General features: G+C 37.6%; 1 protein-coding gene across 3 annotated transcripts in view; it reads right to left on the minus strand.

Annotated features, from left to right (window-relative positions):
• The window catches only part of ACVR2A (activin A receptor type 2A), an 84,850-nt gene extending 72,480 nt beyond the window's left edge, over window positions 1-12,370 (minus strand). For 2 of the 3 annotated variants that reach the window (XR_012375719.1, XM_073884262.1), the window contains exon 1: window positions 11,651-12,370. Coding sequence is in view for 2 of the 3 variants with exons in the window: in XM_073884262.1 (XP_073740363.1) it covers window positions 11,651-11,705 (55 nt within the window). In the remaining variant the exon portion in view is untranslated. The remainder of the gene's footprint in view (window positions 1-11,650) is intronic. The other variant, XM_073884270.1, reaches the window with a different exon arrangement.
• Between the last annotated feature and the right edge of the window lie 10,559 nt (window positions 12,371-22,929).

Below are 22,929 nucleotides of genomic sequence, written 5' to 3' on the forward strand. Positions count from 1 at the left end.
AAAAAAGAAAAATTTAAGAATTTTAAAAAGAAAATAAAAAAATACCAGTCAGCTGATCAGATCTGTTATGTAACATTTATGCAGAATAAAAGGATGATCAGTAGCTATTTAATCATTTTCCCACTCACAAAGAAAGGTGTTTTAGTCTACTTCTGAATGCCTACTAATCAAATTGCTTTACTACTGCCCTGCCCATCTTGTGTAAGTTAGTATCTCACAACTGCCCTTATTATTTATCATTCTCTTTTAACTCTGACTTTTCATTTCTCCCCATATCATTTTAAAGTGTACTTGCACAAGTAATTTCAAGTCTTAGCTTAAATAAAAACAAATAGCAAATTCTATTCACAAATAATGCAGTATGAAACTCCAGTACCAATGAACACAAAACCTAGCAAACGTTATTTTTCTACAACTACTTTACTTAAGGTAATAATAAATAAAATGGCCTATAATATTTACAGGGTGGGGCGCCTGGGTGGCTCAGATGGTTAAGCGTCTGCCTTCGGCTCAGGTCATGATCCCAGGGTCCTGGGATCGAGTCCCGCATCAGGCTCCCTACTCCTTGGGAGCCTGCTTCTCCCTCTGCCTCTCTCTCTCTCTGTCTCTGTCTCTCATGAATAAATAAATAAATAAATAAATAAATATTTACAGGGTGAAACTCACTTCTTTATGGAAAGTGGCTTACCAAAGATAGTTAGCTTTACCTGTTTCCATAATGAGAGAAACCAAATGAAAAGAGGCAGCCACCATTATATTTTTAAATTCAGTAAAGTTTAATGTCTCTTCTGGTTTTATCTCTATGTAATAATACAGTTTTTCCTAGTCAGAGATGATGCTGCTGAACTTCTGCCAATATAGAGTTGATTTCCCTGTGCCAAGCACCACCTCCCCCTCCTACCAACAGTACAGGCTTGAAATCTTTCACAGATAAAAATATTCAAGCTGACTACTTAAGAGTTAGAGGCCATAGCCCTCAGTAAAAATAAGAACCCATAGTATTAACTATCCTTTCAGCCTTTAAGACCTTGATAACCTGTGAAGATATCAAATTCCTAAGAATTAAGATACAAAATATACTGTTTCTACTTTTGAATTTTCAACCGTACCAGCAATACATTACATGTTTAAAATAAAGAGATGATCTTGTGAAAAAATAGGCATATGAAAAGGAGTAAAGTTTCACAGAGAAATAGGAATGCTTAGTAAATAAGAATATAAATTAGCAAATGCACAAAATCTAAATATAGGAACTTGCCACAAAAATTCAATAAACTCTGGTCTGCATTTTATTATCTCTTTTTTTAGGTTTTTTTTTTTGAGATGTTGTATTCAAAGTTTTCAGGTGCACAATAAGCCTATCCATTTCTTTTTAAGAAATAATAAGTAGGATAAATACGGGGTGACTAAGAAAATCTGAGAGGAAGACTGGTTAAGTGTAGGCAAGCTTTAGAATACTGAGAATGTTCAAAGCTAGAAGGGGTCTTGGAGAGTCTCTCTAGTTTAGGTTGATGTAACAGCCTCCTACTCTCACCTCTTCACTCCTACACACCTCCAGTTTATTCTCCAGATAGCTGCCCAAGTGATATTAACATATAACCCATATTTAGCTCCTCCTTATAACTCTTTGCTTTCCCACTGCCCATTGGATTTTATTCTAACTCCTTCCCACATTAGATCAAAGCCCTGAATGATCTGGTCCCTGTCTATCTCTCCAGTCCCAAGTCTGCATTCACTTCTCCAAGCAGGCAGGCAGGCATTTATTGAGCTTCTACTTTGGGCCAGAAACTGCTATCCCCAGAGGATACTATGAAAAAGGTGACACACCCCTCTTAAGAGCTTATATTCCCATAGTGGAAAGTGCAGACAATAAATAGGTAGATAAGCTAAGTAACTAGAGATTTGTGGTATGGATGTGAAGCCAATAGCTATCCTGTGAGTACCCTGTTTGCTTCTGTCAGAACTCATATGACGATCTGTAATTATTTTATTCACTTGGCTACTGACTTTAAGACTGTAAGCTCCATAAGCACATAATCATATCTGTCTTGTTCACTGCTGCATCCCAAGCACTTAGCAGTGTCTAGCATGTAGTTCAACATTTGTTAATAAATGAATACTTATTTCATCCTCTGTAATTTAAAGATGAGTAAAGTGAGGTCTTAGTGATTGCCGAGGTCAAAGAAGAGTAAGTAGCAAAGTAGAACTTTGAATGAGATTCTTAAGTTTTAGTCCAAGATACTATTATATCACATTTAAAATATTGATCCCAAAACTTGAATGATTATGTTTTCAAAGCTTTTAGCTGTTAACCAAAAACAGACCTGGAAATCTTTCAAGACTTTACTCTTACATGAACAATTTTATTTTTATTTTTTTATTTTTTTTAAAGATTTTATTTATTTATTTGACAGAGAGAGACACAGCGAGAGAGGGAACACAAGCAGGGGGAGTGGGAGAGGGAGAAGCAGGCTTCCCGTGGAACAGAGAGCCCGATGCAGGGCTCGATCCCAAGACCCTGGGATCATGACCTGAGCCAAAGGCAGACACTTAACGACTGAGCCACCCAGGCGCCCCTACATGAAAAATTTTAAAACACTTAAGTTTTAAGTGAAATTGTCTAAGAAAATACTTTAAGTTCCAATAAATAGAAATGAAAATTTATCCAATGTTTCCTTTTAATGCATGCTACAACAACGAGACCTTAAAGAACTCTGTAAAAAAAAAAATCTTATCTGAATGTTCTAGATATTTCCTGGCTCCTTTTTGGCACTCTATATTGATATTTTCTTTGGCTAAATCGTTTGTCAGAATATTATTTCACATAAACTGATATGTAATTTACAGGAAATTTAAAAATATCTCCCAAGAACTGAATCTATATTTTTAAATGTTTTATACACTACATTCTTAACAAGACTTAAAGATAGGTTACAAATGAATTATGTGTATGCAATATCTACTATGAACCAGCTACTGTGTTATATGGCATATTACTTCATTAAATACATCTTGGTTTACAAATCTAAAAAATTAATCTAAGAGTTTTAGAAACTTGCCAAGATCTCATAATTTATCCATGCCCCCTCCTCTTAAAATAATGCTTTGGAAGAAGCTTGATATATCATGTATAATCATAAAGAAGTGAAGATCATGTATAATCATACAGATGAGAAGATCATGTATAATCATAAAGATGTGAAGACCAACAGATTTTTCCTAATAAAGGTTTCTTTCTGTAAAATATATATTGTAAAGTTACTACTCATAAGTAGGAAAACTCTCCTCCTTCAAAGTTTTCTATATGGATAGGCTTACTTTTATTATAATATGTAAAGATGGTTCATTTTTTTAAATGTTTTAAAAAGCAACCACTCCCTCATGGGAACTTCTAATAATTATCTTATTGCTTTACATTTATTTCCTTCAGCAAATTTGAGAATAAAATGATGCCCAATGTGATTATAGCTACTAAGAAAATAATCAACCAAAGGAAAAAGTGCTTATATCTAGTCCAAAACAACAGTATTGAAAAGGTTTAGGATTCAGACATGAATAACATCTACCAAGTCAAAAAAGTTTCTAAATCTACTTCTATACAACAGTATAATTAATTTACTGTAAGGAAAATGCCTTATGTAGATTTCAGAGAATGTAATCTGGATGGCCAGTATGAGCAATAATTGCGATTACTGTAATCTGACCATTATTTAAACACAAACAACATACTGAGCCACAAGTGCTCAGAATTCTTTTCACAATGAAGTCATATCCATCATAGTGTCTCTGCCCCATAAAAGAATACTACATGTGCTCATCTTTTCTATGTACTCTTATTTTTTCCAAATCTGTGTCTTTATTTTCATTCATGCTTATAACCTACAACCATATCTGTCTGTAGAATTTCTTTAGTTATGAAAATGCTTCCTATTTTCTTCTGGTTTGGTATTTCTTTACCAATTTTATTTAGTAGCACTACCATCCTACTTTAATCTTCAAACTGCTCTTCTATCCTATATTCTACATATATATACATTTGGGACATCCACCAATATCTGTATCTCTCCTAGTTTTAATTACTTTTCCTCTGATTTAACCCCTTCATATGAGATTGTTTTACTTCTTCAAGCAATTATAAACATCTTCTCATCACATAAATCTCTTCCCCAGATTTAGTCAAAATACCTTCATCTCCACTTGCCTTCCATCCATGGTCAAGTTTACTGGCGAATGCTCTCTGTGTTCCTGGATCCTATTTTGTGCCTTTTCTTTATTAAGATGAAAATCCCTCTCAGCCACTGCCAAGACATTTTTTTCCCCTATTATTAGGATCTGTGTCCTCCAGCAAGCCTTTCCTAAATTATGAAAAATCTGAACTCTTCAAAATTACAATCTAATTTTCTTTTAGCACCTTTGTGTATACTTAATTTGTCCACAGAATCCAGAAGAGAGAAGAGCTCAGCCAGGGCAGGTCCATGTTCTCTCGGGATCAGTTTTCTCTATATTCTGTACCTAAGTACACATTCTCTGTTATGGATTAAACAATGAGCACATTTTTCAGTACACATAATTTTCACTGCACAGGTTTACTGTGCAGCTTCCTTCTCAGAGAACTGGGTAGAGAGAATAAGGGATTGCTGAACTAGGTCACTACTTCTTTGGAGTTTAGAACCCATCAGTTGATCACTGAATTAATTAATGGATCACAATAAAAAATTCTTTTAGTGAAACAGAATATAAAAATAAAAGTCTTACACACAGCAAGAGTTCACAAAACTTCTATTTCTGTTATACATACATATTTATGTATATGGGAACTGAGTTATGATGCAATATGTATTTCTTACTATGGGTTATGAACAAAAAAGCTGAAAGCCACAGAACTTAAAGATCTCTAAAATGCCTTCTAAACCTGTGTGATTCAAGTTATATTAAAAGATTTAATCTAAGGATCAGAAACACAGCATTTAAAAAAAAAAATGAAGAGAACTTAAGGATACCCTAAACTCTAATCTTAAGATTATAAAATCAAAAAGCTTTTAGAGGAGGAAAAAAGTTCAGAAATAATCTAATCCAAGTTTATTGCTTTAATACATAAAAGCAAAACCCCCAGTCCAGAAATGAAAAAAATTCGCTTCATTCATTCACTAAACATTTCCTCAGCACCTACTGTGTGCCAGTTTCTATGACTGGGTCTGTAGATAAAGAGAAGATGTCTTCGAAGAGCTCACAGTCTAACATGTATAGAGGTAAATAAACATTTGCAGTGATTACTGGAATCAAGGTCATTTAGAAGAACAGAAAGCAACTAACTCAATCTGGGTTGGGTGGCAGAAAAACTGTTTCTAAAAAGGTGATACTTCTGTCTTCAAAATAAGGAGTGAGCCAGGTAAAGGAGGAAGAACTAACCTATACAAAGGTACCATACTGATATACAATAAAGGACAACACATTCAAAAAACTGCAAGTCAGGTTTGTATAGCTGGAATATAGGGCTCATGCTAAGGAGAAGCCCAGCAGAATACCTAGTATTTATGTGATATTTAATCTTCAAACCACTCTCTGAGGTAGTCACTATTAATATCCCCATTTTGTAGATGATAAAACTGAAGCACAAAAGGTGAAGTGATTTGCCCAAGGTTAAACCATGAAGCCAGGATGTAAACCAGTGAAGTCTAACCCCAGAGCCTATCTTCTTAGCCACTATACCAAGAGGTTAGAGAACACAAGCAGGAACCAAATGATAAAGCACCATTCTAAGGACACGCCTTTCTAAGACTTTAGATTTTATGCTCTAAAGGTGACTCACGGTGAAATGTTTGAAGCAGAAGTGACATGTTTAGATTTATTTTTTTAATGAGGTCAATCTGGAAGTCATAATGTGGACAGACTGGAAGAGGAAGTAGTGTCAGGGACCTAGTCTTAACTAGGTCCTTAACTAGAAAAGTACTATAATAATTCAGGTAAGAAAAATGATAGATGAGCTAGACAGTGGCAGTGATGACACCAGAAACAAAGTCTACTGACCACTGTGATCACATTCTTGTCCAGTATCCATAAGAACCTCCAAATTTTTTCCTTTAAGTCCCCCATTCTAACAGTTTTTAAAAATCCAACCTCAGAAACAATACATTCCCTTTAGACCCTTCATTAAACAAAATGCAACTACTAGATGCATTTGGATATATGAAAGTCACTAACAGAAATCCAGTTGGAGAATGACAGAAAGTCAATTGCTATCTATTTTCTTACCTTCTTGACTTCTCCTTCTTCTTTCTCTATACACTATTCCTGGAACTTTCATGTTCAATAGTCAATTTGAAATCAATGTTCTGTCTAGACATGACTATTATAACCTAACAAAATTAAATCTACCACAGAGGAAGTTTGATGTGGTCCCAGCTGTGGCAATAAATATATTCCCTGGTCTGGTCAAATTTTGGCTTAAACAGAGATGATGAATGAATAATAACAAAAGATAGACTTTTTGAAAACAGCAAAGAGTTCAAGAAAACTAGAATATTAAAAAGGGGGTAAGAGTGGGGCGCCTGGGTGCCTCAGTGGGTTAAGTGATAGACTCTTGATTTCGGCTCAGGTCATGAGATGGAGCCCTGTGTTGGGCCCCACATAAGATTCTCTCTCTCCCCTCCCTTTGCCCCTCCCCGCATCAAAAAAAGTTGGGTGGGGGGAGTGTAAGAGCACTCTACAGTTGAAGCCATTTGATTCCAAAAAATAACACTACTCCCAAGTGTGTGTGTGGTATTCCAGAAACCAACAAATGAGAGAACAGTGGAAAAGACTATCTGGTCAATTCTTAAACGTTCTAAATTGCATCTGTTTTCATTTAAACCATGTGTGAGCCCTCTTGAGCTACCTCTGATGCTAAGCAACAAGTGGGTTCCACAAGCAAGCTACAATACAGGGACGTAAAGAAGGAAAAAAGAATAAACAAAGAAGGCATAAAGTGGAATGGGAAGCATAATGAAAGGCAATGGAAGAAATTATGAGTTATAGAATATGGAATAAAAAGTGAAAGAGTACTAGTGACTCTAGTATCATTCATTGCTAACCTTACCTAACTTACTATCTAAGAGGAACCATGCAGGTCAAGTGGCAACATAAGAAAGCATGAAAAGACAAATATAATCCACAGATTTTTGAGACATCGAAGATGAGAAGTAAGAGTACACTGCTTACAAAAGTAAAAGAGCAACAAAATAGTTCTAGAATCTAAAGAACTTTAGAGATTATTAAAATCTCATTTGGTTTAGTTATGCTTTATTTCTTATGAAACAGTGAACCCAAAAGGTGAAGATGTCAGTAGTACCAGAGATATATATGTATGGAGAGGTGTGTTACCAAGATAGTATGAGGCTTATTTGCATACTTTTTGTGGGAGTGATTTCAGAATTTTTCCTTTCAATGGTGTAATGTTACTTACACTTTTTCACTTTAATTCTTATCCTGGCTGAGTTCACTTCCTTAAAACCAGAGTTCAAAACAATGTAAGCACTAATTAATTATGGTCAAATTTTAACCTTAAAAAGGACAAGGGTCTGTGATAGATCATAGAATATTAATTAGTATAGCCTAAACGAGTCTAATGATAACCAAAAACCAGCCAATGATTCTCCAGAAAATTATGTAATTAGGAAACCACTTGAAAACTTTCTTCAAATTAAAATTAGCTAAAAGAAAAGAAGAAGAAATAATATCCTTTAAAAAAAACCTGATTTTATACTCTGAAACCTTTCAGGGACATGTAATAGTGTACATAGTTCTTCCATACGAAACTTACAAAACTTTCCTGCACCATGTTGATCTGTCTCTCCCTCTTTCTCTCTCTCACACACACAACCCTGCTGCCACCACACAGTCCAGACAATGATTTTAATAAGGATAAAAGGAAATATCCTTAAAGATGATTATCACAGCAGAGAGACTACTGGATCAAAAGCAAATATAATTAAACCTGATACTTTGACCAATTATTCATCCTATTCAGGAATATACAGTTTTCATGGGCTCTCCATCATAGCAAAACAATGGGTTTGGAGAGTTTATTCATAACTCAGCAAAATATTTTTATTAATGTACATTAAGATGAAATAATGTGTACACCTACAGTCTGTTTTTCTAATATAATCATTCTAATTTTAAAAGATAATGAAAAGATGAAAGCTCTCAATACAAAGTTACCTGAAGATCAATAGCATATCCTTGTAAAATTTGGATGATTGACTGTGGGAGTGGGAAGCAGGACCTTTTTACTAATATACTAATACTTTTAAAAATGAAGAGTTTAAAATAAGGCTTCTCAACCTCAACACTATTGACATTTTAAGCCAGATAACTCTTTACTGTGTAAGGTGTCCTGTGCATTACGGGATGATTAGCAGCAGCCATACCATCCTCCAGAGTTGTGAAAACCAAAAATGTCTTCAAATGTTCCCTGGGGAAGAGGTGCAGGGGCAGGGAGCAAAAGACACCCAAGCTTGAGAACTACTGGCTTATAAATAGAAAAAAATTCAACAAGAATTGGTGGGGGAGAAGTCTGATGTTCCAATATATTGTATTTGAATTTGATCACGGACTACATTTAAGAAATTCTGCCTGTAGAAAACAAAGCATTTAATAACTATCACTTATTAGCCAAAGTTCAGCCGAGTCCCAGAAGAGTCACTGCACTGCCAATTCTCCCTCCAACCGCACATATACTCACTCACAGAAACATACACAGGAGCGCGTGAACACACGCACACACAATTGCCTAGCTGAAGTAAAGGAAATACACATAATTACTTTATTTCCATTTCTTATTTCATCAACTATATGGACCAAACTGCTCCAGTTCCCACAGAAACCCAAACAAATTCTCAACTTATTCAGTGCAACTCAAATACAATAGCTGCATCATTCTAGGTAGGGTAAACCTAAGTACTAGAGCAAGTATCAAACTCACAGTTTAACAAATGGTGAAGAAAGATACAAATTAGCCACAATGCCTTAAAAACAAACAAAAATAATCTAAGAAATACATTTGTGTTTTGAAACAAAATTTGAGGAAGGACAAGAAGAATTAAAAAATTCAAATACAGAAGAAATCTGTAGGCATTTGAGGATGAGGGCAAAACTCAAAAATGCTTCCCTTGGAATTACATTAAGAAATTACATACTTGGCCATATCCTACAGGAATAGTCTGCAAAAAGAGCCTCCAGTATATATACCATGGGATGGAAACTGAAAAATCAAAGTCTGCAAAATACTAAAGAAAACAGTAAACATCCATCCTAAAAACCTGAAATACAACAGCTCTTTACTACCATCTTTCATTCGCTTAAAAAAAAGAAATCAAATAGCCAGGAATAAAAACCGACAACTTGAGAAATTTTTAAATTCTCATAAAAATAGCCATTCTGATGCTTCCAGCATGCCAGATTACATATTACATAGAAAAATCAATTAGGAAAAGAAATATAATAATCTTTTCGAGTTCATTTGATTCATAACAAAAGCCTTTTAAAAAATCAGATATTTTAAGTACTAAAAATCTTCATACAGAAATGTGGATTAAAGTCTTTAAGATGATTTCAATTATCTTCAATAGAATTATATTTTAGTTCAACTAGGAATTATTTGAAAAAAAAACTATGCAACAATATTTATTATCAGTTTTATGTAATTCTGCGTGCTATATATGTATATGCTCTATAGCAAGAAAATTACTGTATTTCAAAATTTTAGCCATTAATCTCCTGGCCCACGGAAAATAATCCTACAAAAAACTAATGCTCGATTCTCTTTACTTCTAAACCAAGCAGAGGAAGCTGTAAGATCTGTAGCGACAGCCTGCTTCTCCAGAAGTAGTACCTTGAGACTGCTCAAGAATAACCTCCTTCACCAATTAGTGTGACTCAGGTGGGTTTGGGAGGGAATAATGTCCACAATTCCTTGGTCAGTAGCCATGATGCCCCTCCTCCTCAAGGGCAGGAGATCAGAGAAAGGGATATGAAAAAGAGGAGTTCACCAACCAGAACATACAGGAACACAGGAGAGAGAGTACTACCGGAAAAATAAAAAACTACACAGTTAAGTCATGTCACAAAAGCAAGGGGTTTAATGTTATCAAGGTATTCATTCATTTCACAGACACCATTGTTTATCTTCCTCCCCAAACCGTGCACAAAAAGAACTGTCAGCATGCCTTAAGCATGTTCCTTCTTCCATTTAAACAGACATGATTCTTTGGTTAATCTCTGGCAATGATCGCCATTTCACAACACATTTAGCCCACCCGGAACTGATCAATACCACCACAGACATAAGACTAGACTTTATCCATTTATTAACCACAAGGAAATGTACCATTCAGCAAAATTCTATACATTACAAAAGATTCTATTAAAAGAGGGGGTTGGGAGGATGGACACACACACATACACACACACACACACACACCACAGAGGTACACAAAGAAAAGACTAACACCCTCTGATTTCCCTGTAGCAAATGAGATAAAGACATGGCCATGAAACCTGTCAATTCGTTCCCCCCCTATAATTCTCTCTCTCACAACCTAGTAACTGAATATTTAATTTTATGATAAACAGATCCATTGCGACTTTAAAATTGTTTCATCTATCATACCAACTCTCCTGTTATGTACATTTGCACACCTTTGAGCTAGGTTGTATTCATTTACAGAATTTCAAATACAAAAGACTAGACAGTTTTCCAACCACTGGTTGCAAGCATAGAACGTTCTCACAAAAATCAAAATTTCAAATATAAAGAGACCAAATTATTCTTCCAGCCTTGGGCCAAAACCTATTTTATGACTATAATGTATTTGACAGTATGAACAATCTCAAATGGCTGCTCTAAACCAAAAACAATGCTTCAATACAACGCGTTTAAAATAAGTATTCCGTAGGTAAGCAAAATCTATGCCAGAAAAGAGGACATAAATGGTGGTTGAAAGCCAGCACATTACCAACACACAGCGGCATACCTCTTCTGCGCTGGGTTATTGTTAATACTCCAACAACAACAACTACAACTATTTTTAACACTGCTGGACAGTGAAGTTGAAGAAAACGTAAGGGGAGACCCAGATGAAATTGCTGATATGATGCATTGTTTCTCACGGTCAAAATTAAGTAATAACTCGCTAGATCTCTGTCGTGATAGTCACTGGTGAAGCACTAATTAAAAGACGATTAAAATAAAACACCCTTATTTCCGAGAATGCTACACTAAATGACATTTTGGAAAACGCCTTTCGGGTCTCAAACCTTTGCACAGATTGTCACTTGTGGTATTTGTGGCTTAACTGCAACCCGACCAGCGCTGTCATCCAATGTTACGGCCACAAACCATGACTTTCTCACTTCCACAACAGAGCAGTCACTCTTATCAGCTCGCCAACGTAACTCAAAACGAGAAAAATTCATGGAGATTTCCAGATCACAATCAGACCTGGGGGGTCGCAGCCGAGGGGCTCCGGGTCGGGAAAAACGTCCCCCGGCTCCACTGGAGCTCGCCGACCCAACAACAACCGCGGCCAACAACAACCGCGGCCGCCAGCAGCAGCGGCGGCGGCAGCAGCGGCAAGCAGCAGCCCCGCCGCGCCGCTCTCCATGCACCTACCTGAAGAACAAGAGATAAGAAAGACGGCAAACGCCAACTTTGCAGCAGCTCCCATTTTCCCGAGGCGCCGGGGAATCCGTAGGAAGTTCTCGCTAGATATCCAGTTCCCTGGGTCTTCCTCGGAGACAAACCTCCTGGTGTAAAATCAACCGTCATAAAACATATTCGGAAGCCCCGACCAAAAAAACGTTCACGGGGTTAAAAAAAAAAAAAAAAAAGGGGGGGGGGGCGGAAAGAGAGAACAACAATAAAAAAAAAAAGGCACCACGGGGGGAAAACCGCCACACACACGCACAACACACAAAACCAAACAACGAAAAGCCAACAACAACAAAAGCGGGTTTAAATCACTGTCAAAATCACTGTCAGCTCCGCTCGCCTCTCGGGTCTCTCGGAACAAAACGCCAGGCTGAGGCGACGAGGAGGCGGCGGCGGTGGCGTCCGCTGCCGCCCGGACAGTCCGGGAACCGAGCTGGGTCCGACGTCCGGACCGACCTTCAACCCGGACACCCAAAGTCCACGGACCAGTGGCGGCCGAGCTCGGGGCCGTGCCGGCCGAGGCAGCTGTGGCGCAGGGAAGGAGCAGCGGGCGGCGGCGGCGGCAGCGGTGCAAGCGGCGGCCAAGTTCTGGTCCAGGCTCTGGCTCCGGCTCCGGGCTCCGGGCTCGGCCGCGTTTTCGGTCCCCTGGCCTCCGCCGGCCCCGCCCCCCAGACTTCCGGTTCCGGCCCGAAGCTGGAAGCCAGGCACCGCGGAGAAACGCTCCGCCGCGGCGACCGCGGCGACCGCGGCGGCGGCGGCGGCGGCGGCGGCGGCGGCAGCGGCGGCCGGGCGCAGCGCGCGTGCCGGGCCGGGAGCGCGAGGAGATTGCCGGGGAAGTGAGGCGGGAGCGGGGGAGGGGTGAGTGCGAGGGCGGGGCCGGCTGGAGGGCGAGGAGGCGGGGCGGATGGAGGCTCGTTACCGCGAGGCCTCGGCGTCCGGCCTGCTTGGCCTGCTGGGCTGTGGGGCTGGAGTGGGTGGGTGACTAGATGCGGTCGGGGACGTGGAGCGCCTGGTTTTCTAATCGCGCCCCACTGGCCTCTCTGGAACGTACACCCGCCTGATCAATGGGAACGCAAGAGGAACAGGAGCCTGAGGCGGGGCGGGTGGCCGGTGACTCCGAGGGGCGTCTGCGGCGCCCTGTCTTTCCTCTGGGGGGACGCCTCGTCCGCGCGGAGACTCCGGGCGCTGAGAAGCCAGGGGTGTGAGCCGGCCCGCCGCGCCCGCAGAGCTGCCCTAGCGAGCTCAGTGCGCGCGAGCTGGTGGTGGCTGTGCCCCCAAGTCTAAGCTCCGCGTCCCACCCCTGTAGCTACAGCTTAAGCGTTTTGTCTTTCGACTAAAAGAGAAAAGAAGGGAAAAAAAACTCGCGGAGGATGGGCTGTCAACCCGGTCAGGAGAATGCCCATGGCAATTATCACCGTGTGCAACTTGAGTCCATTGCTACCATCCCTTTTATACACAAAGCGTTGTGTTGAGAACTGTTCTGCACGTAATAGGTTCGCAAACATTAGGGGCCAAAGAGATTTGATGGTCAGACAAGTGTTTACTTTTTCAAATTTTAGTTTTTTTGGGGGGGGCTTATTTTTACCCCTTAATCCAAGTTGATTGTTTACAAGATGCTGTGCTAGGCACAGAATGGGATCCCAAATGTAAAAATAGGATCCCTACCTCAAGGAACTCACAGTATTTGCTGTACTTGAAGTTGGCTACAGAATACAAACTAAAGACAGTGTTAAAGGTACTAGCTTTCTCATTTGCCACACGTTAGCGAGCTCCGTGAAGGTAGGGATCCTATGTCTTCTCCATTTTATGCCAGCACTCAAAGTGTCTAGGATGTGATAGGTGGTTACTAAATAATTGCATAGATGACTAGGGGATTACTGCCTTTTTCTTAGATACAATATTCTTGCATGTACTCTACAAATTTTTTATTTTTATTAATAAAAAATAATAAAGCAACTGTACCGTATGGCTAACTCATGTTTTACTGGTGGTTTACTGAATCCCACATTTTTCCCACAAAGCCAAGCCTTCTCCTTTGTATTTATAGTGTTTTATTTTTCTCTTCCTCTAAATTACTCTATATTTCTGTCTATTAAGTTCATCCTGTAATTATCTGCCCATTTCTACAACTTGTCAAGGTTATTAGTAATTACTATGACTCTTTAAACTCTTTCCAAGATTTCCAGTTCTCAAGTTGTGGTGCTCAGAATTTGACTGCTATTGTGCAACAGTTAAGAAAAGTTCCAAGTTGGTCTTCAAGGTGTCTAAATGATCTCATATTATGTAATTCTCTGGACTTTATGAGCTGGTTAGAGGAATAGATATAAACCCTCTTTTCATTCTCTACTTGCACGAGAAGTTGCCACTAATGTTTCTGGAATGGAAGAGTGTATTTAGTTCATTCAGGAATTTGATGTCGGTTATACCCTGGATCAGGCCTCACTGTTGTCTTTTCTCTGCATCACTTCCATATTTCTTGAATTGTGAAACCAGAGCAAGTGGAATAACTGGAATAACCAGTATTAGGACTAAAACTCGAAAATGTATTCCTTATTTACCACCAAAATTTGCCAGGAAAAGAATGTAAGAGAAGAAGGAAATCATTTTTCTGTAGTATGAAAGGGGAGCAACAAGTTGAAGCCCTCACTATTCTTATAAAGAGTTTAACCCCATGGGAGAAGTTATTAATATCCAGTAACAGTAGTTACCTATTTTGTTCCTAAAATCCCCCATCCTCTGTATATTTTTAAAAACTCAAAAATAATTTAACCTAATAAGACATGAGAGTATGACTAATTCCCACTGGAATTCCAAAGCTTAAAAAGAAGACAGAGGTAGCTGCAGGTAACCCTACTGCCCCTCTTTCTTTCCTATTTCTAGAATCACTTTCTCTTAATCTACAAATCCAACATCTCTCTAACAGCGCAAGCTGTGCAAGCTGAGTTTAGGAAGGAAGGAGAAGAAAGGGAAGGGAAACCTGAAAGGAACTCTGGTCTGCCAGAGCGTTAGACAATTATGTGTCAGACATCTTTAGCTAACATCACTCAATCCCCATACCAGAAACCCCGTCTTAGAGCCACTCGAATGCTAGAATTTCAGGTCCAGAGTTCTGACAAGAAATTCAATTGAACTGCAAGTCTTTCCCAGCTGGAAGAATCTTGAGAGGCCAATTTAATCTAGAAATTCAAGTGTGTGTTGGCTAGATGAGGAGACCGCGGTAAACAAGTGTTCTAGACCGCTTCCAAAATAAAGGATGATTTTTTTTTTTTTGTTAGGAACTTGTATGGCTCAAAAAGGTATAGCTTAAGTTTAAATCTTCAGCTCTGAAATAGGGCTGGAATTGAATTAGGCCAGATTTGAACTTGCCTTTGAGATTGGATGGTATGCCAGATATTGTGAAAAAATTCACTGTAAGATATTCACCTACCTTTGGACATACCAACAGCCACGTGTAAGCGTAGACATGCCAATCTCTCTTCATCTTCAGAAAGATGACTAAATTCCTTTGGAGTATGAAGGATGTTGGATTTCCGTTAGATGAAGGATTTAAAAGTATTTCTGCTGCTTTCTATACACTATAAAAGTATACATTTGTATAAGTATATAAAAGTATACTATAAAGGTCCTATAAAAGTCTACTCCTGTGTTCAAATTTCAAATAACATTTCCTGAAGTGGCATAAGTAATGAATTTCTCATATACCAATGCTGTAAGGCATAATACATGGGGAAAAACTTGGTAATGTGGTAAGTCAAAGGAAGGCAAATAATAGCATATCTCCAATGAACATTCTCTTCTCCCTAAATGCTCAAGGTGGGAATTAAATTCCCTATATCCTAGCTTTTGCTACTGTTATTCCTCCCTTTTTACTTAGGTCTAGTCGTAGCATCGCACTATGCCAATGGTGGAGTGGGAGGGGAGACATAATGAGAAGAATAAGGATGTGGGAATGGATGAGGCACGAAACATTAAGGCAGAATACTTTAGGGCAGGAAAATGAGAAGAGTTAGGAGAAACTAATTGTGGTAGAAATAATGTGTCTAGCACTTTGATAAAAAGGCTGTATTAACCCAAACTAGTAATAGAAATAACAACCAATTGTTTCCTGTGGAACATCCCAAGGGTAATATTTGACTTTTCTCCACTCTCACCTCCTTCAAACTCCAGTCAAGGTATCTGGGGAAGGTATTTTCCCACCCTGCAATTTATATTCATGACCACAGAGACTTAGTTTTCTGTTTAATTTCTACAATATGAGAACTTTAGTTTCTAATAATTTTCTATTTTACTTCTAAATTCTTCAACTGTTTTATAAATTTTATAACTTTTATTTCTTAGCTTTGTTTTATTTTTAATACTTTTCAACTCTTCTTTCTATAACAGAGGATAGACTGAGCTTTGAGATACAGTGCACAAATCAATCCCAATGACCTCATCATTCATTCAAGTTGGAGTAAAACACTACTCAAAAGTGCAGTTCTCAGACCAATGTTGGTCTCAAACTTTGTTAATGATCTTTAATGAGATTAGCATAGACATTGACAACTGATTAAAAAGTTCTATAGAGGGGCACCTGGGTGGCTCAGCCGGTTAAGTGGCTGACTCTTGATTTTGGCTCAGGTCAGGATCTCAGGGTCATGATCTCAGGGTCAGGAGACAGAGCCCAGGGTCGGACTCCACACTGGGCATGGAGCCTGCTTAAGATTCTCTCCGTCTCCCCTTCCCCTCTCTCCCTTCCTCTCTTAAAAAAAAAAAAAAAAAAATATATATATATATATATATATAGTAAAAACTTAACAGAATAATGTTAAAGTTAATAAAAACAAGTGGGCTTATATTTTGTTTTTGTTTTTATTTCATGTTTTTGATAATTCAGTTTTATTGCATTTTATAAAAGTCTCATAGATTGGGAATTCACCATAGATAAGTTGAGAGGCACTGGAGTAGAAAATGGACTATATACCTAAGACTCTCCCTCAAAAATAGTGCTCTCCATCCATTTCGACAAATGCTTGAAATCTTGAATAAAACTTTGATGCTATAGTCCTAAAATGTTCTGTGATGCAAGACTGCACACGAATCAGTCATTTTCGGGTGCATGGGTGGCTCAGTCGTTAAACATCTGCCTTCAGCTCAGGTCATGATCCCAGGGTCCTGGGATCGAGCCCCTCATCGGGCTCCCTGCTCGGCGGGAAGCCTGCTTCTCCCTCTCCCACTTCCCCCTGCTTGTGTTCCCGCTCTTGCGGTGTCTCTCTCTGTCAAACAGATAAATAAAATCTTTAAAAAAAAAAAGAATCAATCATTTTCATCACATTATCCATCTTTATCTGTGGTATTTATTTATTCAACAAGTTTATTCAACTAGCTGCAGGACTGTCCTAGGTGTTGGTTGTATAGTGATAAAAGAAATGGATATCATCTCTGCCCTCATTGAGCTTATAGTATCATAAGGAAGACAGAAAAATAGCAGTTAAACAAGTAATTATGAAATGGGAAGGATTATTTATAAAAGCAGACAGGGTGCTGAGATAAAGAAGCGTGGTGGAATTGGTGAGGAAAAGTACACTATTTAGAGAGAATGACTCAGGAAGGACTTACTAAGGAAGTGGCATTAAGCTGAACCCACAAGATGAAAAGGAGATAGCCATGAATGGAGCTAGTTAAGGAGGAACAGTATGTACAAAGCCTATGATGTGTTCCAGAAATTGAAAGGAAATTCTCGTGGCTATGAATACAGTGATATGAATAAGGAGAAAGAGGAATACAAGCCCCAGACAACAATATCTTATAGGCCAAAGTAAGTTTGTTGGATTTTATTCAAAGTGAAGCATCAAGCCATTGGAGGTTTTTAAGTAAGGAAGTTATGTGTTCTAACTTAGGTCCTTAAAGATTATTCTTGTTCTTATATGAAGAACAGGTTGCAAGAAATTACCAGAGAAAGCAGAGAAACTAGTAAGAAAAGTGTTGTAGTAAGTCAGGCAAGTGATTATGGTACTGTGAACTAATATGTAAAGAAGTGGACAGACTCAAGATATACTTTGGAAGAAGAATTTGCTGATGAATTGGATGACTCCTACTTTTTTCTTAAGCAAATATGCAGAGGTAGTGTCATTTGTTGAGATGGGAGAGATTTGGAGGGAATATAGAGAAGGCAGAAGAGAGACGAATAATGAAAAAACTCTATTTTGAAAACGTTAAATTTCAGATGCCTGCAAGACATCTAAATGGAGATATCAGGTAAGCAATTGGATGTGACCGAAGTTCGGAGGAATAGGCAATGCCGTGGATATAAATTATCAGCACATAAGTGGGATTTAAGGCCATGGAAATGAATGAAAGCATCCAAATAGAGAGTGGACAGAGAAGAAATTTAGCAAGTGGAGGAGTAAGAGCCAGGAAAGGGGATGAAAAAGTAGCAGCCAGAGAGATGAGATAAAAACTGAGAAAGATATCATACATGAGAGTGTACTACAAAAGGGAGATAGGAACAATATTGAGTCCTATGGAGACATCAATAAATTGAAGAGCAAAAAATTAAGGAGCCATTGGATGTGGCATCATGGAGAGAGAATCCATCTCCTTGATAGTCATTTCAGCAGAAACCAGATTGAGGCAGGCAGGAGGAAGGAAGTGCAAGCAGAAGCAGGTAAGTTTGTAGAACTAGACACGAGGGTGATGGTATTTACAGTGAGAGCTCTAATTTCCACAAATTATAAAGCAAGTTTCTAGCTTAAAGTGGAAGAGGCGTGATGAAAAGTTGTGAAATAGTCCTAATTGAGGTTGGAGAGCAAAGAGTTATAGTAGAATTCTCAGGGTTGATTACCTATTTGAGGTTGGAGATCATGTTTGTCATTACTCCAGTCTATCCAGCTGTGTGTGTGGTTATTTCCTGAAATGCACAGGGGGCTTTCAGGCACAGAGCTGTCAGGCAGTTGATTGAGTTCTACCATGGTTGGGTTTGTTAAGTAAGTGATTTTGAGGAAAAGAAAAACAAGAAAGGTATGGGAATTGAATTGAAACACTGAATAAAGGAATTTTGAGTTGGGCAGGAACAAAATGTAGTCTAGAAGAGGCTGTTGTGGGTAGGGGAGTGATAGGAGCAATGGATCAGAAGGCTGGCTGGCACCATTAAGAGGATTTGTTACTTCCTGGTCAATATTTAAGCAACTTGAAGGATAGGAGCTAAGATCTAAGAATAAGAATTCAAGATTTTGGAGGGGAGTTGTGTCTGGCCAAGGAGTTACCATTGCTGTGATAGAAGAAAATGGTCACTGGCAATGAGGAGATCCAAAAATGGGATGTCAAAGCATCCAGTGATCAGAAGGTTGAAACTACCAAGAATGGTGACAAATATCAGACAAGTGAGTAAAAACATTTTAAGACTTCAAAAACACGGAGATGTTTCTTGGAGTCTGTTGGATGACAGTGTTCCTCAATGTTATCTTCAACAAGACAAATGGTTTTCAAAGTTTTGTTATGCATACTTACTTGATTTTCATTACAACTTTGTTAAATAAGTAGCTTTGATAATATAATTAGCATTTTGTAGATTAAAAAAATGAGTCTCAGAGAAACTGCAAGTGTATTAGAAATAGTTATAAGGAGGGATGCTGGGGTGGCTCAGTAGGTTAAGCATCTGCCTTTGGCTCAGGTCATGATCCCAGGGTCCTAAGATCGAACCCCACATTGGGCTCCCTGCTCAGTGGAGAGCCTGTTTCTCCCTCTCCGTCTGCCCTGCTCCCTCCCTCCTCCCAGCTCATGCTCTCTCTCTCTCTGGCTTGCTCTTTATCTCAAGTAAATAATATCTTTAAAAAAAGAGTTGTAAGGAGATACATGGTAAAGAGAGTCAATTTATTGTCCTCTATTTTAAATTAAACTTAAATTTATGAAATAAATTGAGGATGATTTATTATATTTTTAAAGGCATTCTTTTTAAGGCTTCCTTTCAATGGAAACTTTCCTAAGTACAAGCATATTTTAAATTTCTCTGTATTAAAAAAAGTCAATCTTCACATTTTTCAGAAGCATGTATTATGCAAAGTACCAGGCAAAGGAATTATCTGAATATTTGCTCCCTTTTATGATATGGTGAGGGCATTTTAAAAAAATTCTGTGTTGAGATAAAATTATAAAATTTAACAATAATTATTATTACAACTCAATTTCTAAAGAATTATAAATAAGGAAAGAGTAGATGTGAGTTTATTGTTATTATTGTGTGTAAATGTGAATTTTTGCACTTAGGCAATAGAGAATAATACATGTGTATAACAGATAATACTTTTATAATTAAAAAACAGTGGGGAAACAAAAATTATTTTTCTCTTTATTTCTAAAAAATTTTTTTCTCTGGCTAAACTACACTGGATTTTCCCATCTGTTTAAGCATGCAAATTAAAACACTTAACTGCACTTTACTGTGCTTCATTTTAACTTAGATCAGAAGAATTTTAATCAAAACAATACTGAGGCTTTAGGGGAAACTGAATTGTAGGAATGTTTGTAGTAATTTTAACTAGTCACAATATATTGTATGCATTTCTTTATAGTCAAAATCAGTTATTACTAGCTACTCGTGCAAATAAGTGATAATTTTATCCCATTTTTTAGGTGAACAAATGCAAAGGTTAAATGGTTTGCCCAGGGACATAAATTGAATCAGTAGCAGAAGTAGGATTATAACTCGAAACTACTGACTCAAAGCTTAGTCCAATGAGCCATGCTGTTTCTCAAGTAGTAAGCATATTAATTGCCCCTCCAAGCAGGAAACAGAGCTCTAAATGGAGCACATCCCATCCAGAAGACCTACACAACATAGTAAGGAGACCTATTTCTTTCACTTAAAAAAAAACTTACATGCCAAACTGTCAAACTTACCTTTCCATAAAGAGGCAATATATGTTAGAAATTCAAAAAGTAATACAAAATATATGCTACAGAAAGATACTAAGTTTTATACTTATAAAACCAAAAGGGTGTTTTAATTTTGTTGTTCAATACTGACATTAGACCTGGGATATACAGAATGTGAATTTGCAGTATTAGACTAATACCTACATAATTCGGGAATCCATTTCCCTTTGTTATTTAGGCTAACCATAGATAAACAGCAATTATATAAATTTTATTTAATATTTGAATAAATGCTTTCCTGACTCATTTTTCTTATTCCAAGTTCATCCAGGTACATACTTTTTCTGATTCAGTTTTAACTCTCCAGTTTTAAAACCACAAATGAAAGACTATATTGAAAGTAGAGATTACGGAAATTGCAAATTAAAAGTGAATGATTCGACTTCCACTTCTAGCTAAGATACAATAGCTTGTAATATTTTAACTCCTGTTGAGAACAACTATTTAAAAATAATATATATAACTATTTGAAGTCACTAGAGAAGAACTAAGGAAGCCAGTACTGGAGGATCCAAGATCCCAGAGAAGAGAAAACTGTAATGAGTTGAGCCCCACATTCACTTCAGCTTTTCACTTGTATTGGCAGATTCCTGGCATGGATAATGGAGGCCAATACGAAAGTGTCAGCCTGGGCTTATGGCAGTCTCACTGGGTTAGGGAGAAAGATGCTATAGTTTGAGGCTACCGAGGTGATTGGGACTTGAGAGACTAATATCCAGGAGTTGAGAAAACCACAGAGGAGTGAGCTCAAAATTATGAATAATGTCCCCTAAGGCATGTGCTGACTCGTAAACTGTGCAGGGTAAAATGCAGAGAAACTAAGTGTGAAGGAATAGCTTGGATGTTAAATAGCTAAGCAGAGATTTTGGCAGCCTCATAGAACTTGGGAGACAGAGATGAAAATTTAGAAACCACCAAGGTGCTAGAGCCTAAGTAAACAATTCAGGATTTTAGAGGAGAATCTAAGAATGCCACTCCTTAATAATTAAAGGATATGTTTTAAGAGTTAGAACAAACTGGAAATCAATGAGACTAACAAAGTCTGAAACCCAGCATTGACTTGAGTAATGTGATCAATCCATACATTGTATAACTGGAGCATATTAAATCCTTTCTGGAAAAAGGATAACTTCATGTAGTGTCTTTGCAAATTTTCACACATGACATTTAGCATCCAATTTAAAAATTACCAAGTGTGTAAAAAACAGGACCAAATGGAAATGCTAGAAGGAAAAGTTACAAGAACTAAAACAAATTATAAGATGGGTTGATAATAGATTAGGCACATCAGAGAGAATAGTGAACTAAGGGAGAAGTAGAAAATGTTCAAATTTAAGTATAAAGATTAAAAGCGATGAAAAATACAGGGAAGAGAAAATAAGAGCTATGTGGAACAGCATTTAAAAGTTTGATACACCAATAATTGGAGTCCCAGAAGAACAGGAAAGCATGAATTGAAAAAAAGCAACATTTCAAATCTATTGGCAACTAACTTTACAAAACTGATGAAAGACAGCAAGTCATGAATTCAAAAACTCCACAAACCACATGCAGGATAAATACAAGGAAGCTACATCTAGAGTATCACAGTCAAACATCTAAAAAACAATGATGAAAATATATATATATATATATAAAACTTTCAAAGGAGCAAAGACTTCAGCTGACTTTTTAATGGAAACCATGGAATACAGAAGACAATGGAATGACATTTTAAAGTTCTGAAAGACCAAAACTGCCAACCAAGAATTCTATGCCTACGAACATATTCATCAGAAAGGAATGTGAAATACATTTTCAGACAAACAAAAGCAGAGAAAATTTGTTCCTAGTAGACGTACATTACAAAAGTCTAAAGGGATTTCTTTTTTTCAGATTTAAACATGGAACTGCAGGAAAAATATTAACACAGGGAATGGTAAATGAGTAAATCTAAACACAAATAATAGTAAGTAATGCACTATGGGGTTTAAAATAGCTATGGGATTAACATACATAACACACAAAAATATTATCCAAGAAATTGTAAATGTACAAACTTAAAGTAGACTGCAGTGAACAAAGAATGAATCTTGGAATCTCTTATTTTAGGGTAACCAATAAAATAATAAATATATCACTAACAATATAATAGACAGGGCAAGTGGAATAATAAACACTTGATTAATCTAAAAGAAGATGGTATAATACGAAATATATAGTAGGAAGTTACATTTAAATACAAATACATCATAATTACACTTAAGTAGTTGGATTAATACTCTAATTAAATGACAAAGATGGTCAAAGTAGAGAGATAATAATCAATCATATGCTGCTCATAAAAG

The sequence above is a fragment of the Callorhinus ursinus genome, unplaced genomic scaffold, assembly GCF_003265705.2.
Source record: "Callorhinus ursinus isolate GAN/ISIS: 27379988/994484 unplaced genomic scaffold, GSC_fseal_2.0 scaffold2, whole genome shotgun sequence".
Classification (NCBI taxonomy): domain Eukaryota; kingdom Metazoa; phylum Chordata; class Mammalia; order Carnivora; family Otariidae; genus Callorhinus; species Callorhinus ursinus.